Consider the following 17,729-nt stretch of genomic DNA (forward strand, 5'->3'; position numbering starts at 1 on the left):
AACACCTCAGCAGTCTGCAGTCCTTTTTATTAGAATTTTATAGACAACCACTTTATTTCCTCGCAGCACCGTGCTTTATTCTTGTCTCTGAGTGTACAATAAAGGGAAACATCTCCGAACGCCGTTTCGTTTTACGGTTGTAACACGGCCGAGACGGACAAAGCGCAGGTGCTTTCAACGGGTTCCTGTTTCAGAGTCAGAGTTTGGCTCCAAGTTTCTGACATCCTTAACGATCTGTTTCCCTTCATTCTAGCCTCAGGGAAGCAACTGAGCGCACAAGGGTGATGTTGGTGATTAAGTCATGTGGTGTTCAACACATAGAGAATGTGGGATCTGGTCAACATGGGTGCTGAAGTGACTTCCCACCACTTCAACATCTAGTAGATTTTTGCTTTTCTTTTCCTTTCATTTGGTGCTCTTTGGTGCTCATTTGGTGCTCTTATTGGTTAGGTTAGACACAATGCAAGAACTCCCTGAGATGACATCAGGAAGAAACCTTTAGATAAACCAGATTCAGGTTTTTTTTTTACACCTGGTCACTTCATGCATTTTCTGTGATCTGATGGTAAAAAGACCAGGTCTAAATGCCCTCCGGAACGTTTTCGAAGACGGATATAAATCCGATGGTTCAAACCCCTTCAGGAGGTGGTCTGGGACGCGTTTCAGATGAAACTGGACAGGTGTAAATGAATGTGGTTGTTCAAGCCACATACGTCAGCGCTATACTCCTCCCAAACGGAAGTACTGTACGTCACTCGTATTTTAACTCAATTACCCCGGAAATGAGGTCAAATATATTAGCATTTTGGGCGGGAGTAGAAAGATCGGATCGATATCCGATTCGCCGAGACGCGTTTATGTGGCCTAATGTAAATGGAACAGTTTTAACAAATCAGATAGATATCGGATCAGAGAAAACACGTGAAGTGACCGGGTGTAAAAAGGCCCTCAGGAAAAGGACAAACTTTTGACTATAAACGATTACTCGTCTATAACTTTATATTTGGAAGTAGGGATTCTGCAAAATTTCTGCCACCAACAATATTTAGCTGAAACTGTTTAAGAGATAAAAAAAAATAAATACCTTTGGTCAATTGTCAGATCCACCAATTTGTAAATCATTGTACTGCTAATCAGTCTGTCAGATGAGTTTTAATCATTTGACCTGCAGCAGATTAACAGTCATTACTAAGGTATTTGTAATCCATCACTATATTTACAGAATTTGATTGACGCTGTTATTCAGAGCGACTTGCGTTTATCTCACGTATACAACTGAGCAGTTGGGGGCTAAAGGCTTTGCTCAAGAGCCCAACAATGGCAGCTTGCCGGTGCTGGGATCAGAACTCCCAACTTCCGTGCGGTAATCCAACTTCTTTATCACTCTTCATGCCACCTTTCACACCGCATCATCCTGTTCAATACGCAGAATATAGCAAAACAACAACAAAACAAAAGTCCCTGCTGGCACATAAAGAAGAAGAATCCTTTATTATGGTCACATATACGTTACAGCACAGTGAAATTCATTCTTCCCTGGATGGGATTCATAGGATGAAAGAAAGTTTATTGTTGTTGTCCCTGTGAGGATCCTGAGGTATCTAGAGATTGTTCCAGCTCCACCTGGTTTACGCTTCATGAAGATTTCAGACATTCTTCAAAGAGAAGTTATCAACTCCATGTGGTCTCTGAAGACAACAACCTCCTAATCGATACACAATTATCAGACTGTATCTGACTGCAGAAAGAACATTATTCATAATAACAGTCTCTATAACAGTTTATAATCACACCCTCCAGTGTCACTCAAATGAGGACGAGGTTCACTTTTTTAGTCTGGTTTCTCTCAAGGTTTCTTCCTCTTCCATCTGATGGAGTTTTTCCTCACCACAGTCACCTCAGACTTGTTCATTACGGATAAATACAAACACATTTAAATATAAGTCTAAAATTAACCTTGAACTTATATTCTGTAAAGCTTCTTTGAGACAACGCCCATTGTTAAATGTGCCGTACAAATACAATTGAATTAGGTTGTTGTTTATCATGATTTATTTTCTTGCTGCCTCAGCGGTCCATCCTGGATGGTCTTAATAGCTCCCGAGATTATTTATTTATTTATTTTTTACATTTCTTTTTATTTGTACTTCCCTTTTATACATAACAACTGGCTTGTTTGCTCTTTCCAATGGTATGTCTGTTAAAAATATGATCAAGTGCTTGGGTACCTCCAGAACTTCCAATAATACCCCTTTTCCACCAAAAAGAACCAGGTGCTGGTTCAGATCTAGCACTAGTGCTGGTTCAAAGTTGGTTCCACTGGCGAACCTTCTAAGAACCGGTTTGCCTTTCCATCGGTTAGAGAGCCGTCACAGAGCCGAGTCTGACGTCACTGTATACGTGTCACGTTACACAGCAACGTTAGCACAGCAGCGACAAACACAAACACAACATCAACAATGGCGGATGTTGCTTTACTGTTAATGCTCATGGCTTTGCGAACCTACATTAACACCCAAACGTGGCGAATCCGACGTGTACGTGCAGCTCCATGTAATCTGTATAAACGGAGGTTGTGATCGAGAAAGTACATAACGTTATTTTATCATTAACACAGAAAAAAGTTAGCCTTAGCATGTAGCTACCTACTATCGTGTGTGCTGATAATTGATCATATTGCGGTAAAGTAAAAGTGTATTAAACATTAGTATACTTAAGGTACATTATCAAATGCGCTAACAGTAGCCCTGCCCACAGCCCCGCCCACAGCCCCTGACACAAGCGGTTCTTAAGTGTAGACCAGCAACGTTTTGGTGCTACTTAAGAACCACTTTTCCTGGTTCAGAGCCGGTGCTTTGGCTGTCGAAAAAGAAAGAACTGGTTCTAAATTAGGTTCCGAACCAGCACTCAAACTGCCTCGATGGAAAAAGGGCAGAAGTAGTTTTGGAAGCTCTGCCTTTAATATAATCACATTTATAAGGAGTTGAGAGAAAGCTGAGCCAAACATCAGGCCTTTGAGACGGTTGATCTGGGAGAACCTGGAGCTTCTGTGCACTGAGTGGCACAGGTAGGCCATTGTATTCAGAGCTTGGCCACCTTTATTTATTACATAACGCCACTCACCCAGCTTGGCAGCTGCCGCTCGTGCCGCTGCACACAGTCTTCTTTACTTCAACTCCAGTCCCTTGTCTAGCCTTCTTAAGCGAAGAGGGGAAGAGGATAAAAAACTTACTTATCTCTGGCCTTTGAAGTGGCTTACTGAAGCAAGAGTGTGTGTCCTATGCTCTCTCTCTCTCTCTCTCTCTCTCTCTTTCTCTTGCTCTCAGTACATTTACTTGCGCACAGGAAACACTAGCACTATTGTTGGTCTGTGGAATGCAGCAGGAAGGACTGCTCCAGGAGATCTTTGAGACATTCTGATCAAAATCACAATCCAAGGAGGTCAGTGATGTGAGACAGTGTGGTGACTCTGGAATTTGTTTCTGTGAGCAGCTCAGAAGGGAGCGGGAAAGAAAATGAGGCCCCGGTATTGCATCAGTTCCTTCCTTAAGACCTCCCTTCAGAGTAAACATGATCTTAAGCAAGACAAGAAGCTAAGGCTTGAGCTGCTCTGTTTAAAAGGACAGAAGCAGTAGGCAACTTTTAACAGATTAAACTCACAGGATCGGTTTAGGGGGTTCAGATACGCAGCTTTCCTATTACTTTCTGTTGTGGTTGGATAATCCATGAACATTAGCGACTAATACAATGAATAGCTCTCGGATGAAATCGGAGTACTCCTGCGGTGGTGGGTTATTGGGACTGCTACCTGATAAAGCTGCGCACGTACACAACCTGCAATACAAAGATAAACGAGAAACTCCTAAAAGCCAAAGCTCTTTATCCAGCTTTATCACACAGCCCATGAAGCTTTGAACGAATTTTGGAAGTAACTTCCGTTATGACGCAGACGAAAGTTTCACAAGACGAGGAATCACACTCTCACCAAGCTTATGAAGGACATCGACATACCCACCCCTCAGAGATAGCGAGACGGGAGGACGATTTAAAAAGAGGATTCCGGATGTAGCTGTTCTGTTGCTTGTGATGATGATCACTCACTCATTTTCTACCGCTTATCCGAACTACCTCGGGTCACGGGGAGCCTGTGCCTATCTCAGGCGTCATCGGGCATCAAGGCAGGATACACCCTGGACGGAGTGCCAACCCATCGCAGGGCACACACACACTCTCATTCACTCACACAATCACACACTACGGACAATTTTCCAGAGATGCCAATCAACCTACCATGCATGTCTTTGGACCGGGGGAGAAACCGGAGTACCCGGAGGAAACCCCCGAGGCACGGGGAGAACATGCAAACTCCACACACACAAGGCGGAGGCAGGAATCGAACCCCCAACCCTGGTGTGAGGCGAACGTGCTAACCACTAAGCCACCGTGACGATGATCAATTTAAAGCAATTTGAATGAGTCATTTGAAGAGCTTGGAGGCTTATAAGTGCCTTCAGAGTAAAGAAACGCAGTTGTGTGTTACTTGGGAAATGATTTTGTGTACTTAAAGTCAGAAGCAAATACTGGGACAGGTCAGAAAGGCTAATAATAGTAGCAGAGGTGGTTAAACTGGTTAAGGCTCTGGATTATTGATTAGAGGATCAGGGTTCAAGCCCCAGCCCTTCCAAGCTGCCACTGTTGGGCCCTCGAGGAAGACCCTTAACCCTCTCTGCTCCAGGGGTGCTGTATCATGTCTGAACCTGCGCTCTGAGCCCAACCTCCAAAGTTGGGATATGTGGAGAAAGAATTTCACTGTTCTGTAATGTGTATGTGACAAACATAAAGGCTGCTGTTCTATTATCTGAGCTTTACTAGTCTACCTCAACTGTAGCCCTGTGTATTTAGCTCTCATCTTTAAGCCCCCAAATTAAGTTTCACCTGGTTGTAAGTGCAGCCACAAACAGGTCATGTTGTCCTGTAATGACGTTTTAACAAATTCTCCACATGAAGCATCAAACAGATTTAGTTTTTAAGACACACAAAGCACGCACGACGTGAACGTCCCCCATTGCCTTCAGAGCAACCCAGTAAAACGCTGTGCTACTACTTTCACCAGAAGTCTATAATATATACCCCAGCGCCCCTAGGGGCAAAAAAAGGTTTACAGAAACCATAGTCAAGTGTGATACTGGAAATCTGCCAAACTGAACACTACAAGTAGAGTCAAACTCCATAAATCTGCTGTACAGGCACCTGTTCCTACACAGCATGCCCCCAAACCACATCCTACAGTACATACCCTACACTTACTGCGAAAGCCAGGAGACTCTGTCAGGGTAATAACATCCATGACCAAATGCGGAAGCTGAGGATTTAAGCTTTATGAAGTTTCATGTAATGACTCTGTAATCAGAACAGGCCACTTAAATGAGAAATGATACAGGCTCCACAGTTTTTATTACATGTTCTTATTCTGGCTGTTCGGTTATTACGAAATCCGCATGGTGGATGTGGAGGATGCCAGGGCTTAAACAATGTGTGTGTGTGTGTGTGTGTGTGTGTGTGTGGGTAAGCAGGCAATGGAGCTAGCCCTCTAGCTGGCATCCTATCCTTTTAAACGTCCTTGAGCTCCTCACGCACTGCCGCTGTGTCCTGCCCGTAGGGAGAGAGCGACTGGGTCTGTGCAAATCACCCCACATATTTCCACTCCTTTGAATAACTTATGCGCCAGCGCTGGAATTAGTCTGAGACGATCATTTCTGGAGCATTAGGGTGACTCACTGTGTCTCTGACCTATTTTGTGCTCTCCTTGTACTGTAAATCTTCCCCTTATCTCTTCTTTCCTGCTGGTTCTGCAGTGTTCTGAGCATTTAAGCTTTTTGTTTGTTTGAACCACGAACCGTACGATTAGGACGTAGCATTGGCTGCTGTACTTTTTAGAAACGAGCACAACTTCGTGCAGGTGAATGCTGAAATGTTATAGAGGCAGTAACGATGGACGACCGGTGCGAATCCAGGGTTTGTAATTTGCTCAAAGTACAGTCTGTAAGGAGTTTCGCATGTTTCTCGTTATTTCTGGGATCACCGGTTTCTTTCGACCTCCCAAAAAATTATCATTAGGAATAAATATAATTGGCTTCGGTGAATTATTTATAATAGAATTATTAGGACAGGGAGTTTGCATGTTCTCCCCGTGCCTTGGGGGTTTCCTCCGGGTACTCCGGTTTCCTCCCCTCGTCCAAAGACATGCATGGTAGGTTGATTGGCATCTCTGGAAAATTGTCCCTAGTGTGTAATTGTGTGAGTGAATGAGAATGTGTGTGCCCTGCGATGGGTTGGCACTCCGTCCAGGGTGTATCCTGCCTTGATGCCCGATGACGCCTGAGATAGGCACAGGCTCCCCGTGACCCGAGGTAGTTCGGATAAGCGGTAGAAGATGAATGAATGAATGAATATTAGGACAGTCTCAGAGTTAGTCATTGTTATAGATTGTTATAAATGGAAGTGTTGTGATACCAGCGGGGCACGGTGGCTTAGTGGTTAGCACGTTCGCCTCACACCTCCAGGGTTGGGGGTTCGATTCCTGCCTCCACCTTGTGTGTGTGGAGTTTGCATGTTCTCCCCGTGCCTCGGGGGTTTCCTCCGGGTACTCCGGTTTCCTCCCCTCGTCCAAAGACATGCATGGTAGGTTGATTGGCATCTCTGGAAAATTGTCCCTAGTGTGTGATTGCGTGAGTGAATGAGAGTGTGTGTGTGCCCTGTGATGGGTTGGCACTCCGTCCAGGGTGTATCCTGCCTTGATGCCTGATGACGCCTGAGATAGGCACAGGCTCCCCGTGACCCGAGGTAGTTCGGATAAGCGGTAGAAGATGAATGAATGAATGTATGTTGTTCAGACAAGATTATAGGTGAGATGCTGTATATTTACAATGATTAATTATTAAAACACACAAACACACAAAAAAACACCAAACATATTGCACCACAGTTATTTTTTGCAGTTAGTGCAAGTGCATTTTTTGATTATGTGCAATCTGTGAGAGAAAGAAAAATACCTTTTCTGCTCTGTGGACCTGCCTGATCCACCCCAGATGTTCTACATCTGGTTGGAGTGTCATCACTTAGAGGCGCTCCCTGCTGAGGATGAACTCACATGTAGAACAATGAGATTGCAGAGGATAGGACGCATCACTTAAAAATCATAAAGACAGCTTTAGGACTGAAAAATAAAACGGACTTCATGTTAAAACTAGAATAGTTTTTATCCTGAACAAATAAATCCCTACGTAGAGAAAGGAAATAAAGGAACGAGAGATTCCTTCCACCAAGAGATTTTCCTTACCACCGTCACCTCAGACTTGAACATTAAGAAAAAATTTATCCCTAACGTATCATTTATATCCTGAATCTACAGTATTTGTGTAAAGCTGCTTTAAAGTCACAAGCGCTACCTACGCAAACTAAGTCGAATGTGAATCGAATAGAACGTAACGGAAATTGCTCACCACGAAAGAAATCAAGCAGTCAGGAGTCAGTGCCAATCCGTTGTCCGTTGCTCTGAGCCATCACTAAACCCCGGTTGAGCTGGAATTAGGCAAGCGTTTACCCTGTCAGAGCGGGAGGGTGTGAAACTGTGCTTTTCTGTGTTCGCATACATATTAACAGCATGTAACAGTGTGTAAAACGCCTGTTGACCAGACCACAATCCACTCTCATTACTTGCTAATAGGATCCATGCTTGCTGTTACAGGATCTCAAGCACTACGAATATGTTTAACAGCACAGAACGTTTATTAAATCTTTTGCCGTACTCTGGAAAAATGACTCAACACTTTAGTAAAAAAATACAGCAGCGTGCTCACCTTATCTTGCGATAGAACTGTGTAAGGGATAAGCATGTTGTTTTTTTTTTGTTTCTTTCTTTTTTTTAATGGCATTCTCGTTCTCTGACTAACTGTCTGGCTTTTTAAGTCCCAGATGGACAGTTTAACATACCAGAACTCAACGAGCGCACACGCTACACTACGGTGCTACACGATGGAGTGGTCTAAACCTACCGCTCCTTCAGTGATGGCTCCCAACGGCCTGTGGGCCTCAGGAACCTCCTCGAGAGTTTCACAGCCATGTTCAAGTTCGCATTGCTATTTATTTCTCCTTTCCATGCTGGGGAGCTCATGTGTGGAGTTCTGTGTGTTTAGACAAGAGTGTTTAGACAAGAGAAACCTCTGCCCCTTGGTCTCACCTCTGTGTTTCCTTCTTAAACTACCTGTGGTACCTTTTAAGCAGTTTGCACGCGGACGCATTTACTGCACCGAATAACAGCTAAGCTAACATCCCCAACGAATGGTGTAATAAAAGCTACAGTTGCTTCATTTGGGTTCTGCATTTCCCTCCAGTTGATATGTTGTTAAAATTCTTTTGTTGAATTTCCTTGAAAATGTTTTTGAATGGGTGGCACGGTGGCTTAGTGGTTTTAGTGGTTTTTAAAATTATCATTAGGAATAAATATAATTAGCTTCGGTGGCTTAGTGGTCTTAGTGGTTTTTAAAATTATCATTAGGAATAAATATAATTAGCTTCTGTCCAAAGACATGCATGGTATTATATAAATATAAATGCATGGTATTATATAAATATAATGCATGGTATTATATAAATATAATGCATGGTATTATATAAATATAATGCATGGTATTATATAAATATAATGCATGGTATTATATAAATATAAATGCATGGTATTATATAAATATAAATGCATGGTATTATATAAATATAAATGCATGGTATTATATAAATATAATGCATGGTATTATATAAATATAATGCATGGTATTATATAAATATAATGCATGGTATTATATAAATATAAATGCATGGTATTATATAAATATAAATGCATGGTATTATATAAATATAATGCATGGTATTATATAAATATAATGCATGGTATTATATAAATATAAATATATTATATTTATCCGGTCCAAAGACATGCATGGTAGGTTGATTGGCATCTCTGGAAAAATTGTCCGTAGTGTGTGATTGTGTGAGTGAATGAGAGTGTGTGTGTGTGTGTGCCCTGTGATGGGTTGGCACTCCGTCCAGGGTGTATCCTGCCTTGATGCCCGATGATGCCTGAGATAGGCACAGGCTCCCCGTGACCCGAGGTAGTTCAGATAAGCGGTAGAAAATGAGTGAATGAATGAATGTTATTGAATGTTTCCAGAGGCAGGCAAGTCATGATAAGGCATGTGTGTTTCTGCATGAGCTCCAGAATAAGCAGAGTAGAAACGACCTGAGCGTCGTAGAAGGGCCTCCAAACCATAAAGCGTTAAGTGAAACGGGCTGGATGTGAGCCAGAGCTTCCTGTCAGTATGGGAGATGGTGGACTAGAAGTGCATTTGAGTGATTTATCCTGCCAGTTATTTCAGCGCCGAGCAGACGTCAACTAGGCCTAAAGAACACAGAGCAACCGTGTAATTTATTTGTGATTTCGTCGGCCGTGTTCTGCCATTGAGATTCTGTCACATGTTACTAGAGAACTGTGTGGTCAGTGAACATGTTCCTGTCTTGTTCACTAATCAGAAGGTCCCAGAGCTCTGTACCTTGTCACTGCGTGCTTTACTATTCTTTTGGTTTTTCGATTGTCTTCTTTTTTAAAACACCTGTATCTTTTTTTTTCCCTCAGGCATTCGGGAACGCTAAAACAGCTCACAACAACAACTCCAGCCGATTCGGGAAGTTTATCCAAGTTAACTATCAGGAGAGCGGCACAGTACGAGGGTAAGCCAGCACACAGGATGTGTCTCATCTTCTTACTGCAAAACTCGTTCCCAAAAGAAAATCTCTTGCATTTGCTCATGACGTGATCACTTATTTTTTTTTCAGAGCCTATGTGGAGAAATATCTACTAGAGAAATCCAGACTGGTTTATCAGGAGCACAATGAGAGGTAAGACGGCAGTGCAGTGCCGCGGTCGCTCTGTGGCTGTTAGTGGCTCCAAATATTCTGTAGAGATGTAACAAATGTGACTGACATACGGCTAAGTACGGTGACCCATGCTCAGAATTTGTTCTCTGTGTTTAACTCATCCAAAGTGCACACACACAGCAGTGAACACACACACACCCCGTGAACACATACCCGGAGCAGTGGGCAGCCATTTATGCTGCGGCGCCCGGGGAGCAGTTGGGGGGTTCGGTGCCTTGCTCAAAGGCACCTCAGTCGTGTTATTGCCGGCCCGAGACTTGAACCCACAACCTTAGGGTTAGGAGTCAAACTCTCTAACCATTAGGCCACGACTTCCCCGTTTTCGCATATCCCAGGTTATTATGAGCCTGGGGTCAGAGCGCAGGGTCAGCCATAGTGCGGTGCCCCTGGAGAACCCCGACCTTCCGATTAGGAACCCAGCACCTTGACCGCTGCACCATCACGTCCTTAATAAGAGTCTTTCTCTTCTGACACCAATACTGAAACCTACTGAAAGCCAAGCTCTTCATTCTTTTTTTCTTTTTAAGATTTTATTTCTTCTCAGTTAAACTCTTTCACATTAAAATTATTTATATTGCAACGTATAAATGATAAATGTCATCAAATAATTCCACCTGGAGCTGGTACATCTCTAGATGCCTCAGGATCCTCCTGGAACCTTCACCAAGCAGAACCCAACCGGAGCTGGTACAATCTCTGGATGCCTCGGGAAGGGTAGAAAAAGAGAAGCAAGCGGAATTCTATGTAAACTTCACCGCAATGCTTGTTATTTTTTAATTAGCACAGTATTTAAAAACAATTTAATTGTAGTTGTCAGGTGATTTTTTTTTTTATTAATGATTCACTTGACAAGGTTTAAATGAACTCAATTAAATTCGGAGACCCCAGCAGTGATGAGCCGGGCTGTGCACAGCGTGTGGTCTGCTGAGAAGACATGAGGATGTTTTAAGAAGGAAATGTTAAACGGAAAGCATCGCACAACCTGGGTTTGGAGTCAGCTGGAGTCCACGGTTAACTAGTAGACGAATCACTGAAGGGGGAAAAAAAACTCTTAGCTTTATTTGTGTCTTTACTCCTTAATAATCCGTAAATAAAACTCATCAGTTATCTGAGTCCTCAGGCTCATGTACTGTATGTGCTGCAGAGTTTCTTGTTCTTTCAGAGGAAAGTTAACATCACTCACAAACCCAACTGGACCCGAGCGAACTCCACAAAGACCTGGCGTCAATTATAAAGCCGTTCACTTGCTTCATATTCCCAGAAAAGAAGTCTTGTGATCTGAGAGCCAGCTTGCCAGTTCTGTTTATATCAGATCCAGTATCTGTTTGTAGGAGCTTAACTATGCATGCACTTCAGGTGGCCAGGTTTGTGTAGATGGTTCTAGTTTAACAGACTTTAATGCTGAGATACGCAAAAAGATCTTATGTAACAGTTGGTTATTTACAGGTACATAGTGCTTTTATAGATAGATAGATAGATAGATAGATAGATAGATAGATAGATAGATAGATAGATAGATAGATAGATAGATAGATAGATAGATAGATAGATAGATAGATAGATAGATAGATAGATAGATAGATAGATAGATAGATAGATAGATAGATGGATTTATAGATAGATAGATAGATAGATAGACAGACAGACAGACAGATGGATTTACATATTAACAGATAGACAGACAGACAGACAGACAGACAGAGGGATGGATTTACATATTAACAGATAGAGAGAGACAGACAGACAGACAGACAGACAGACAGATGGATTTACACATTAACAGATAGAGAGACAGACAGACAGAGGGATGGATTTACATATTAACAGATAGACAGACAGACAGACAGAGGGATGGATTTACATATTAACAGATAGAGAGACAGACAGACAGACAGACAGACAGATGGATTTACATGTTAACAGATAGAGAGACAGACAGACAGACAGACAGACAGAGGGATGGATTTACATATTAACAGATAGAGAGACAGACAGACAGACAGACAGACAGACAGATGGATTTACATGTTAACAGATAGAGAGACAGACAGACAGACAGACAGACAGACAGAGGGATGGATTTACATATTAACAGATAGAGAGAGACAGACAGACAGACAGATGGATTTACACATTAACAGATAGAGAGACAGACAGACAGACAGATGGATGTACATATTAACAGATAGACAGACAGACAGACAGAGGGATGGATTTACATATTAACAGATAGAGAGACAGACAGACAGACAGACAGACAGATGGATTTATATATTAACAGACAGACAGACAGACAGACAGACAGACAGACAGACAGACAGATGGATTTACATATTAACAGACAGACAGACAGATGGATTTAGATATTAACAGACAGACAGACAGACAGACAGACAGACAGACAGACAGATGGATTTAGATATTAACAGACAGACAGACAGACAGACAGACAGACAGACAGATGGATTTAGATATTAACAGACAGACAGATGGATTTAGATATTAACAGATAGAGAGACAGACAGACAGACAGATGGATTTACATATTAACAGATAGACAGACAGACAGACAGAAACTTCCCGGAGGAGATTCAAGAATTCATTAGCAACATACAGGTGAAAGAAAACCCAAACATGCAAATAAGGGAATTTTTCACCCGAGGGACAAAAGAGTTCCTCAGTTTTGTAGTGAAGCCTGACAGAGACAGCAGTCTACAGTACCACTGAACACACTCCTCTATCTGGTCAATATGCTGTGCATTAGAGGTATTAGAGACTTTATTTGTTAAAAAAAATTCAATGGGCCTAATTGTCTATCGATGTAGTCACTGATAATGAGTTCAAAAGCATTTTTGTTAGTCGCCCTGGATATGGGCTTCTGCCTAAGCCCATAACTGTGTGGCGCAGTGTTAGCTCAAGTAGTTAAGGTTCTGGGTTGTTTATTGGAAGATCACCAATCAGTGGTATGCAATCTGCTGGGGATTGATCTGCATGGACATCCAGTGACTCACGGGATCGCTGTGGACGGGGCCACCTGGTCAGCTTTATGGACGGGTCTTCATCAGCGATCGATTGAAGACATTGGCAGGTAGAAATTAGTGTTGGGTCTGTGGTAAACGTGGAATTTGCTCTGACCCTGAAGTTTACTCAACTACAAATTGTATTTATTTACATTTACATTATTTCCTGTCCAGTGTCACCCAAATGATTCCCTACTGAGTCTGGCTCCACTAAAGGTTTCTTCCTCACGTCATCTCAGGGTAAAGCTGCTTTGAGACAATGTGAATTGTTAAGAGCACTATACAAATAAATTGAATTGAATCAGAACTGCCCCAGAACTGCCAAGCTGCCACTGTCGGCCCCATGAGCAAGGCACTCGAGCCCTCACTGCACCAGTGGTGCTGTATCTTGTCTGACGCTGATGTGCTCTGACTCCAACCTCTAAAGTTAGGACATGTGAAGACAGAATTTCACTGTGCTGTAATGTATATGTGACAAATTAAAGGCTTCTATTATATATGGACATAACTATGTGGACACCTGACCATCACACTCACTGGAACTAGGACGCACACAGTTGTCTCTAGAAGTTTCCCTTCACTGGAATTAAGAGGCCAAAATCTTTTCCAAAATGGCAATGTATCTGTGTGCAAAGTAAAGAAGTGCTTCACAAGGTTGGAGTGGAAGAACGTGAGTGTCCTGCACAGAGCCCTGACTCTGACTCAACCCCACTGAACACCTTTAGGATGATCTGGAATATGGACTGAACTCCAGACCTCCTTACTCTTACATCATCGGTGTCTGATCTCACTAATGCTCTTGTAGATGAATGAACACAAGTCACACATCAGCTCCAACATCTAGTGGAAAACCTTCACGGATGAGTGAAAGAGAAGACTAAATCCAGAATGGGATGCTTAACAATCTCTTGGATTTGGTGGTCTGGTGTCCACAAACCTTTGTTTATTCATTCATTCATCTTCTACCGCTTATCCGAACTACCTCGGGTCACGGGGAGCCTGTGCCTATCTCAGGCGTCATCGGGCATCAAGGCAGGATACACCCTGGACGGAGTGCCAACCCATCGTAGGGCACACACACACTCTCATTCACTCACGCAATCACACACTACGGACAATTTTCCAGAGATGCCAATCAACCTACCATGCATGTCTTTGGACCGGGGGAGGAAACCGGAGTACCCGGAGGAAACCCCCGAGGCACGGGGAGAACATGCAAACTCCACACACACAAGGCGGAGGCGGGAATCGAACCCCCAACCCTGGAGGTGTGAGGCGAACGTGCTAACCACTAAGCCACCGTGCCCCCCACCTTTGTTTATTTATGATGTAAATATGTTAATATAATGCTTTTACGTGAGAGATCTCCGTCTCCCTCCAGTGAAGTTTAATGTATTCTGAATTGAAATTTCTGTTTACGATATACCAGGTTTTTCTCTATCAACAGGAACTACCATGTGTTTTATTACCTTTTGGCTGGAGCAAGTGATGATGAGAGAAAAGCTTTCCATCTGCTGAAACCAGACGAGTATCATTACCTCAACCAGGTGAGGCTCGGTCCGTCTTTCTCTCTTCACCTCGGAGTGTCTTTCCTCACAGCAGATTGAAATCTGTTTTTTTTTTTTTTTTTTTTACAATGTTTGGCTTATGTCTTTTTATATAATAAATAGAAAGCACATTGACCTACACTATGCTTATAGACTACCCCAAATACTATATATGCACTTGTAAAAATAAATAAATAAATAAATAAAGACATTCAGATTCTTTTATTTTATCATTTATGTCTTTTTTTTTTTTTTTTGTTAAAGAAGCACACGGCTCATTTATTTCCCATGTTTTTCACTCCCATACACTCACCCTATGATCCTTCTCACACAAAGAACGTGACGACTCTCCGTGTTGCTGGGTGCCTCTGTTGCCATGGTGATAGTCATGATTGGAAGCGTGGGGCAGAACCAGCGTGAGATGTCGGGCGGGCTTTCTGCCTTCCTTGTCATGATAGGCAACGGCGCGTTTACTCAGTACCAGTGCTGCGTCTCTTACCGTCTCAGTAACCCCACGCTGCACTGACGTGCTCTCTGAGACAGCGTGTCTGTGCCGAGTCCTCGCTCTCAAACTCCAACCCTTTCCTCCATATTTATCTGTGGTTGTTTATAACAGACAGCTACTGAAAATGTGCTAATTTTATGGCCGAGCCCGTGTTCGTCATTCTGGAAAGGGTTTCAGTATGAGTGTGTAAACATCACCTATGAATTACTTGGATGTTTGTTTTGTATTTTTGTCAGCAGCTTGTGTTTCATTAGCACGTCATATACAGACTGTGTGTGTGTGTGTGTGTGTGTGTGTGTGTGTTATTGAGAGATGGAGTGGTTATCTGTTCCTAACTCCTTGTAATTTGTTTCCAGATGACAAAGAAGGTGTACAGACTGCACTGGGAAAATTACTATGAGAGCGAGCTGGTCAGTATTGTCTAAGTGTGTGTTTGTGACAGATGTAAACAATTCTTTCATAATGCTTTCTTTCTTTCTTTCTTTCTTTCTTTCTTTCTTTCTTTCTTTCTTTCTTTCTTTCTTTCCTTCCTATGCTTTCCTTTCCTCCTTTCCTCCTTCCCCTTCTTTTCCCTTCCTCTTTTCCTCTTCCTCATTTCCATTTCCTCTTCCTCCTCCTCTCCTCTCCTCTCCTCTCCTCTCCTCTCCTCTCCTCTCCTCTCCTCTCCTCTCCTCTCCTCTCCTCTCCTCTCCTCTCTAGTGTGTGTGTGTGTGCGTGTGTGTGTGTGTGTGTGTATAAGTGTGTGTGTGCAGTAGCAGGCTCTGGCTGTGTTTTATTGCCTGTTTCCCTCTGTGCTTTTCTTTCTTTCTTTCTTTCTTTCTTTCTTTCTTTCTTTCTTTCTTTCTTTCTTTCTTTCCTACGCTTTCCTATCCTCCTTTCCTCCTTCCCCTTCTTTTTCCTTTCCTCTTTTCCTCTTCCTCATTTCCATTTCCTCTTCCTCTCCTCTCCTCTCCTCTCCTCTCCTCTCCTCTCTGGTTACTTGTGTGTGTGTGTGTGTGTGTGTGTGTGTGTATGTCTGTTTCCCTCTGTGCTTTTCTTTCTTTCTTTCTTTCTTTCTTTCTTTCTTTCTTTCTTTCTTTCTTTCTTTCCTACGCTTTCCTTTCCTCCTTTCTTCCTCATTTCCATTTCCTCTTCCTCTCCTCTCCTCTCCTCTTCCTCCTCCTCTCCTCTCCTCTCCTCTCCTCTCTGGTTACTTGTGTGTGTATAAGTGTGTGTGCAGTAACAGGCTCTGGCTGTGTTTTATTGCCTGTTTCTCTCTGTGCTTTTCTCTGTGGGGTCTCTTCTACACATCAGCATATATTTATTTGTGTACTGCTGCTTCTGTGTTATTTTTGTAGTAAGCATTGCAACAATCGTGCCACTACAGCTGTAATACCCGTGTATTACAACAGCGTGTCCGTGCATACAGAACATCGCTTCTCTAGAATAAGTAGATGTGCAGTATACACGAACGCTTGCGTATTTCTGTGATCGAGGCTCATCCGTGCACCAGATTACGTTTGTAGATCATTTTAAATGTTTGAGAAGTGAAAAAAAATAAATAAAACATTTGCAAGGCACTAAACTAGCCAGCAGGACAGCTTTGTTTTTTTGATACACTGCTGTTAGGGTTTTGGAGTTTGGCTTGTAGCTCCAGCACCTTCTGCCAGGCACAAAGACTTTGTTTTTCCAGTGTGTTTTAATGTATCATATATTGTTAGTTGGCTGATAAAAAGCAGCAAGTCAGCATTTTAATTGGAACGAAAGCATACAAACTCAGAGAACTGGCTTTTTTTTCCCCCTCTGTGGCACATGGTCGGGCAACGGTGGGGGGAAAAAATGAGCGGGTTTTGATGAGGTGTAAAGAAGTTCCTGGACCTCACTCATAGAGCTGAAGGTTTAACAGAAGCCCTGGTATGTAATAATGATAAGTTGGGCGAGCAATAAAACATGCAGTAAGAGAGAAAAAAAAAAACATGCCATGTCATGATTTCATGCGCCATGCTAACGTTGTAGAGCTAAAAAACGTAGCATGACTGCGCTGGTGTCAAAGGGTGTCGCGAGGGTATAGTTGAACACGCACTACTGTATCCTAGAAATGTTCTTAACTCAACTTTGGGCGAAGAACCTGATGCTAGCTCGGTGCTGGACACTATTTATAATCGTATGTAGTAACTTTGGTGAGCATATTAATAATTAAGCATGTCATACTTAACTGCAGTGTGAGAGAATGAGCATGCGAAAGCTTGTTGCAGCGAGAGACAGCAGTTTCCGGAAGCTGTTCTGACGATTAAAATGTTCACCTTTTTAGGACTGCTTCACTGTGGAAGGAGAGGATCTGAAGCACGACTTCGAGAGACTACAGCTAGCCATGGAGATGGTGGGATTCCTGCCAGCCACCCGTAAACAGTACGAATCGCATCGCACCACTTCACCAGCATGAAGGACATAACGCTTAAGCTCACATAGCGTTCATGTGAAAACGAGGCTTATAATAATAATGTTAATAACAATGCCGCAGATGTTCAAACCTGAATGTGTTACTGAATTCCAGTGAGGTGAAATAACTTATAGTTCCAGTGCAACGTGTCCACCTAAATGTGTACGCTGAAGCTTTTGACCTTGTGTTTATTAAACATGTTTGAATTTATGAGCGATTTGCAAATCGGATAGATAGATAGATAGATA

At 42.6% G+C, this 17,729-nt stretch overlaps 1 protein-coding gene across 4 annotated transcripts in view; it reads left to right on the top strand.

The window, feature by feature from the left end:
• Positions 1-17,729, top strand: part of myo9ab (myosin IXAb) — a 107,383-nt gene that overhangs the window by 48,752 nt on the left and 40,902 nt on the right. For all 4 annotated transcript variants that reach the window (XM_060887535.1, XM_060887533.1, XM_060887536.1 and 1 more), the window contains exons 3-7: positions 9,689-9,783; positions 9,889-9,951; positions 14,458-14,557; positions 15,419-15,472; positions 17,353-17,450. In XM_060887535.1, coding sequence (XP_060743518.1) covers positions 9,689-9,783; positions 9,889-9,951; positions 14,458-14,557; positions 15,419-15,472; positions 17,353-17,450 — 410 coding nt within the window. The remainder of the gene's footprint in view (positions 1-9,688; positions 9,784-9,888; positions 9,952-14,457; positions 14,558-15,418; positions 15,473-17,352; positions 17,451-17,729) is intronic.

The sequence above is a fragment of the Tachysurus vachellii genome, chromosome 14, assembly GCF_030014155.1.
Source record: "Tachysurus vachellii isolate PV-2020 chromosome 14, HZAU_Pvac_v1, whole genome shotgun sequence".
NCBI classification, from domain to species: Eukaryota; Metazoa; Chordata; class Actinopteri; order Siluriformes; family Bagridae; genus Tachysurus; species Tachysurus vachellii.